Here is a 6,746-nt window from a genome sequence, read left to right on the forward strand (position 1 = left end):
ATGGCAATCGATCCTATCATTGGTAGGAAAGCATCGTTCATTCTTCCGGAAACGTTGAACAGGTTGCGTGCGCAGTACATCTTTGCCAGGGGAGCCAATCCGCTTAAAGATTATTTCTCGCTGCATCTTAACTGGCTACGTGCATTCGGCTACATGGATGTTAGTAGACGCCAATTCGACAACTTCATGGAGAGTCAGCGTAAACGGTACGTCATCACGGATGAGCTGATCAAAATGAAGCATCTGGTACCATTTTGGATATTTCTTATCATTGGCTGGTCGATCAGTGCAGCCGTGTTTGTGGGCGAGAGATGCATCGGAACTATCTCCAGAATTAAAAGACGCGTTCGCACTTAACTCAACATTACAGTCGCAGATCAACTATTGCTTTCTGTGTTGTGTGGTGCATCGTGTGTTGCTTGTAGCTTTCTTTTAGGGGAAGCTGATGCTTTCTTTACATAAATATGTTGATTCTTTCAAGAGTATTTTGTACAACTTGTGGATTTATAGAACTAAACCTGACGATGCGCGGAGCTACTATGATGGATTTTGTTTTCCTCAAGTTGAATTTGCTTCGTCACAAAAAATCCTCAAAAGTGAACCAGTTTTCGGCCCCATTTAAACGTAGCCACACTCCTTAATGTGGACTTGCTTTTATGCGCTAGGTAATTAACTAGCGGCACAGTATGGAACCGGTTAGCGAGAGCAGTGGAGAGTAATTATAAAAGATGGTGACGTAATCCATCGTCTAAGCATCGAACCGTCACCAGCATTGAAACAAACTTTGCAATCGCTATCAGTTCATTCTCAGCTAAACTCGTGTGAATCGTGTGCATTGCGCTACTGTTACTGTATAAATCGATAAAACAAAATCCAATAAATACTTGTGCTTGATTGCTTTCGTGTAGTGCATAGTGCGAAGAGTTCTTCCATCCAGCCGAAATCTAGCGGAAGGATCTGATTGTTCGCGTGCTACCAGTTCGAACCGATTGGTCTAATCAACGGGTATCGCTACCGACGACCGCCGAGCTCACTCTTGATTCTCAGGCGGTTTAGTGGAGCAGGTTGTAGCAAATCATTAGCCACACCACGGGAGCCCCAATCGAGCCGTCTCGGAGGGCCTTATCTAGGCATTGATTATGCGTCCAATTGGATAAGATTGCGAGCAGTAACCGGGGGACCATTCGCGGTAGTCCACCGATACTAAAGGGATTCAGTTGCGCTTGATCGTTCACGCTTTGCTGAACCGTAAAGCAGCGAAGGTTTGAGTTTACAGTGACGAAGCGACCCATAAAGGCACCGGCACCGTGTGGCATCAATGATGGCGTTTACCGAGGTCGGAAGTGTAGCGTACCAGTCGGCCGATCCGATCCCACTGAAAACACCCGTCCAGCGCATCCGCGAGGCAGTGGAAATGGTGCTGAACATGATGCTGTTTGTGGTGGAATCGATACCATTGTGGTGGGAAGCACTGACCAGCTGCTTCGCGGCTCCCAAGATGAAGTCCATCTCCGGCCAGACGGCGCTGGTCACGGGCGGTGCAAATGGGCTCGGTCAAGCGATCGCCCTCGAGCTAGCGAAGGAAGGCTGCAACGTGGCCGTGGTAGATGTGGATGAAGTGAATGCCCGTGAGACGGTGGCCCGGTTGCGGAAGCACAATGTATCTGCCGTGGCGTACAAGGTAACGAATCGCTGGTTGTTGAATCGCCGTACAAAGGTCGCGCGCAGTGATAAGCCGGGCACGGCGTCACACATCGTTCAATTTGGGGTGGCCGAATGATGCCAATCATCCTTCTCAACCTGAGCTTTTTATCGGTCAAATATAGTACAACCCCTTTTCCGGTATTGTAGGTTGATGTGTCGGACTATGAGGCAGTGCGGCAGCTGGGGCGCGATGTTGAGCGTGACATTGGCCCGGTAGATATTCTGGTTAACAATGCGGCCATCCTGCCCACCAACTTCACACTGGACAGCTTACCATCGTACATAAAACGCAGCATGGAGGTCAACGTTTTGGCAGGCATTTGGGTACGACGCTCGGCATACAGTATCCCGTCATTGTTTTTGGCAGCTTACAGATTCATGATGATCTACCGTTTGGCTTCCGTTTCCGTATAGACAACGCAAGTGTTTCTCGACAGTATGATCCGGCGAAGAAAGGGACACATCGTGGCAGTTAGTTCCGTTGCCGGATATGTGGCCCCGGGATGGGCAAAGACGTACGCGACGACCAAGTTTGCCATCCGCGGCTATATGGACGCCCTGGAGGATGATCTGTATCTGCGAGGGCAGTCCGAGCATGTCCACACGACGACCGTCTTTCCGTTTGCCTTCAACACACGCAAGGAAGCTATTAGTGTCCTTAAACGATCGTCGTAAGTGTGCAGAGGGGATGTTGCGTTGATCTTCGTTAAGCCCTTTGTCACGTTTTACAGTGGGCTTACACGCATGCCAATCTACGAACCGGCCATACTGGGTAAAAGTGTCGTGAAGGCTATCAGAACGAATCAGCGAAAGGTGATAGTTCCGGATGTGGCCAGGCCGTATCAGCTGGCAATATTTGAGTAAGCATTTTATTGTTCCTGTTAGGAAGAGGACGATGAGATTGCAGCTAACCTATCCTTTACCGTTTCATTTCAGCAATTTGCCAATCAAAGTTAAAAGACTGTTAACGGCTACTATGGCACAGGGAGAGGTTAAGCTGCTGGACTAGCTACCGTGCGTCGAATGTTGACGATCATAGTAGGTCAGCAATGAGTTTAAATCGGTTGTGGAAGAACAAATGAATAAAACTATTCAGTAGCTAATTCATGCCACAAAATTTAATGGTAGAACCGCTAAATTATGGCCGTGAGGCTGATACAAGTTGTGGTTGATCCTAAGAAGTTTTGTGACACGACAGTGAAAAGATGCGGGATGATCATGCTTGGAAAGATTTTTTGGGTGTGTTGCTTAGTTCTCGGAATAAAAAGAATTATCGTGAAAAACGGCTGATTGAAATGTGTAAGCAAAGTAGGAAATTTAAATTGACCTTTTTTTAGGATTTCTTCTGCCACGACTGCAAGCGATGAAAGGATCTTCTGTGGGAGGACATAACAAGAGTAAATGCACATGACCCCCTAGAATGCATTTCGGATATTTGACCTTACATTGACTTCCGGAAGACGGGTGCGGATTTTCCACGTTGTATTGTTACATCTATAGGTTTTTTTTTATTTCCTCTCAATAGTTCCATCCAGTCCAGATCGTTAATTAGTTCTCTCGTGGGGGGAGGTTACACGTTCTCACCCTGCAGTGCTAATCGTAGTGATAAAAACTATAATATAATAGTAATAATAATAATAATAATAATAATTATAATGATACTAATTTTAATAATAAGGATAATATAATTGTAATAATGATCATAATGATAGCAATAGCGTAACAGAACTTGTTGCTTAAACTTCCTGCGACACTATAGGCTCCGTTACGCTTTCGGTGTGTTTGTGTGTCTGTGTGTGTGCGTGTATGCTGTCCATCTTTTCTACTAGTGTAGCGATAGTAGTGGTAGTCTTAACAATACAATTTGCTTTGATAACACTTGTCCGTCGTCTCGTCGTCTCCACGCAACATACAGGGAATCAAACGGTGCCCCTTCCGGTTTACATCTTGCAGGCCCAGCCTGCACGGAGTCACCAAGGGGCAGCAAGGGAAGTCACGGATGGCGTTCTAGGCGTATACTGCTGCAGTAGATGACTACCGTACGTAATGTATCTTCCCCTAACGTGCACACACAAACACACCACAGCACATCATCTGAGGCTAAACTGAAACATCGTATCTTATTCGCATTATTTTTGGTTGATTTAGGGAGTGGTTGAGAAACGTTGTACAAAACCGTCGCCACCGGAAGCTAATCGCTAGCAAAGGGGTAGTTCGGTATCACCGAAGAAAGTGCGATCGAAGCGACCCATGGCAGGACCCAGGACCAGCTTCAGAAGCTTAGCCTTTTTATCGATCTCCCCTTCCTCTGCCGAAAAGGTGCGCAGCTCCTGCGATCATTCATAGAATTGGTTCCTCCTTCTCGGTTGGAGCATCTATCTCCCGAACAAACACACATACACACATGCACAAGTATACACACATATACAGAGGATCGACTATGACGACATCTGCTCCAACTATGACACAAAGTGCTGTGAGTTCTACTAGGGGTTGGTTTGCTTTTTCTCTGCTTATAAGGATTTTCGGATCGAACATCCTCTCTCTTTCTCTCTTTCCTCTCGACAGGGGTCTGTTAATTGTTCTAATTGGTTTCACTTAATACACTGCTTCTTTCTGCCTCTTGCGTTAACGCAACTCTCGGTCCATTATTTACAATAGATTTTCTTCGCTTTCGCTTTCGCTTTCGCTAGTTGTTTCACTAAATATCCCACTATCCTAGGAGCCCCGAAGACAGTCCCCAAAAAAACGTGCTATCCGTGTTCACACAATGTTTCCCAAGCGTTTTCTTCCGCCATCTATTTTCGCTTCTATTGGTCCATTTCAAGAGTAGCGTCACCTGGTCACGTTATCTCGGATCGACGGATTGGAAGGAATTAGACCACCGAGGACCATTGCCTATTCCATCTACGAGCGGTACACAGCGGTGCACTCGCTAACGTGCGATTCTTCTCTATAAGATAAGTCAATTATCATCGGTTCGAGCTGGTTTCGGAGAGAGGATGGAAGGGAGAAGGTGTTTGGGGAGGGGGAGGGATTAAGTTCGCTAATGGCACATTACATATCACGCCTTCCATTCCTATTCCTCGCAGAGCGTCGGTGAAGCTCCATTTCAAATGCCCATGCATTTCGCATAAGGAGGCCCATTGTCCCGACAAAAACCCGAAAACAGGGAAGGTTTCGCGTTACGGCGTGGCGGCGGCCCTTACACTAATTTGACATTTTTGAGATCCTAAACTACGCTTCATGATGGGGGTCGTGTGTGAGTTTTTTTGTTTGTGGTGATGCAAGGTGGTGGAACAATAGATTTTTCCTGATTGTTACGTGCCTACACAATATCAAATTCTGCTCTAATCAAACGCGCGCTCTCTAGCGGCCACGATCTAGTAGTACTTTGGCTCCCAGCACCAAGTGTTCGATACGCGCTACTTCGCTTCGCTCGTTACTCCGCGCCTGTGTCCGTGTCCATGGGATTGATTGTTTAAGTTTAGTGCTGTTTCTCGGTTGCTTTCGTTTTGGGCACACGGTTAAGTTACCCGGAGTCACTGTCTACCGGTGACAAACATTCCGCCACGGTAGCCTAGCTCGCAGTCCGGGGGGCAAATGGTTTCCAAATTGTATAGTTAACCTTATACGGAGGGTTGGAAAACATACGTTTGTTTTTTGCTTTTACAATATCTTTTCACCTTAATATTAAAATTACGGATTGGTTTCGTGCTCCTCTCCTTTCGGTACTTATATGCTTATTATCCGTTGCGCTCTATCGTCACTCATAGCATCAGCGATACGATATGAGACTATTATTTGGCTAAAACTTCCATGCTATTGACAAGCGGAACTAGCTCGTGCTATACTAATAAGAGATAACAACAACAGCAACAACAACAACAGCAGCAACAACGGAAAAGCAGAGATGGGAACGAAAAGTGTTAGATGGAAGATGTTAAAATGAAGGTAAAACGCAGAAACCAGTTAGAGAGCATGTCTGCAAGTGCATGTGCCCGGTGCGCATCAACTGTGCGCATTCTGGAAGCAGATAAGATGGACAGATGTGTATGTATGTGTGCCCGGGTCTCGTCACCATGTGTGTTGCTTTTTGCATATGATTCGCGGCGAGGGTTCTGTGTGACAATAGTGAAAGGGAAGGGACGCGCCCCCGCGGGATGGGCTTAGCTGTGTTGCTGAATAGCTGAACTACCGGCTATTCTCTAGTATTCGAACAGTTGCAGTTGCAATCCTCGGGACCATAGCCTCTCGCCCGAGATCATTATTGTTCATTAGTATACGCACGTGCACAATATACATTCATTAACACTCTGTTAAACAGCTTTGAGTAGACAATGGCCGTGTGTTGTGTTCGTTCCAGTTAATTATTAATGTCGCCTGCAACATGATTGTTAATCATAGCTACTAATATCATACAGCTACAGGTATCGCGCGTGGCCGATTTTCCTGCAGCCTGCTCGAGTAGGTTAATGATCCGGTTTGGTTTTCTTTTTGTTATTATGTCCCCTTCTAACTCTTCTCATTATGTTTGTATATTTGTTTTGCCACAGCTTTTTTCCATGTGCTCTCTTTTGCATCTTCGGTTCTATGGTTTATCTTACGTTCTTTTGGCTGCAGTTTTTGAAAGGAAAAAAAAAACAGAAAACAAACGTAAAACCCTGCCATTAGGCAAACCGAAACGGAACAATGGATCAATTCTGTATCCACTAAGTGAAGCAATAAATTAGCAAAAAAAGTAAACATATTTATCTAGGAAACCAGTTGGAAGATGATCAACCTTAACGACCGAGTGTGCTACCACGTCGATTCTTTGTTCAAATCTTTTTAGGCCTCGTTTGGGCAAAACATTCGTCCACCGCGTTGCTAGGTTCTAAAACTCTCTTTCAGTCTCATTCCGTGTGACAGCATTATTCTGCTACTTTCTCTTTCCTCTTCCACCGTAGAAATATTGAACAGCTCGCTCGCTCGCTCTCCGCTCTGGGGCACTTGCTACGTTCTTGCTAGGGTGTAAATTCGGTTTCTGTCACCACACCATG

The 6,746-nt window shown here is 45.8% G+C and overlaps 2 protein-coding genes across 8 annotated transcripts in view; one reads left to right on the forward strand and one right to left on the reverse strand.

Moving 5' to 3' along the window:
- The first annotated feature begins 1,044 nt into the window (after positions 1–1,044).
- LOC126572521 (estradiol 17-beta-dehydrogenase 11-like) lies at positions 1,045–2,974 on the forward strand. The gene is made up of 5 exons (XM_050231900.1): positions 1,045–1,681; positions 1,852–2,028; positions 2,119–2,375; positions 2,436–2,564; positions 2,641–2,974. The coding sequence occupies exons 1-5, from the start codon at positions 1,319–1,321 to the stop codon at positions 2,711–2,713; spliced, it is 999 nt and encodes a 332-aa protein (XP_050087857.1). The 5' UTR covers positions 1,045–1,318; the 3' UTR covers positions 2,714–2,974.
- Positions 2,975–3,171: 197 nt separating this feature from the next.
- The window catches only part of LOC126572522 (high affinity cGMP-specific 3',5'-cyclic phosphodiesterase 9A), a 116,131-nt gene continuing 112,556 nt past the window's right edge, over positions 3,172–6,746 (reverse strand). For all 7 annotated transcript variants that reach the window (XM_050231905.1, XM_050231906.1, XM_050231901.1 and 4 more), the window contains one exon: positions 3,172–6,746. This exon is cut by the window's right edge and continues 3,134 nt beyond it. The gene's annotated coding sequence lies outside the window, so the exon portion shown is untranslated.

The sequence above is a fragment of the Anopheles aquasalis genome, chromosome 2 (genome assembly GCF_943734665.1).
Source record: "Anopheles aquasalis chromosome 2, idAnoAquaMG_Q_19, whole genome shotgun sequence".
Classification (NCBI taxonomy): domain Eukaryota; kingdom Metazoa; phylum Arthropoda; class Insecta; order Diptera; family Culicidae; genus Anopheles; species Anopheles aquasalis.

Bases quoted from the DNA above. Each gene is read 5' to 3' on its own strand.
- LOC126572521 (XM_050231900.1), top strand. From the start codon at position 1,319: ATGATGGCGTTTACCGAGGTCGGAAGTGTAGCGTACCAGTCGGCCGAT. The intron at 1,682-1,851 runs GTAACGAATCGC...CCGGTATTGTAG, and splicing joins TATCTGCCGTGGCGTACAAG to GTTGATGTGTCGGACTATGA. The intron at 2,029-2,118 runs GTACGACGCTCG...GTTTCCGTATAG, and splicing joins ACGTTTTGGCAGGCATTTGG to ACAACGCAAGTGTTTCTCGA.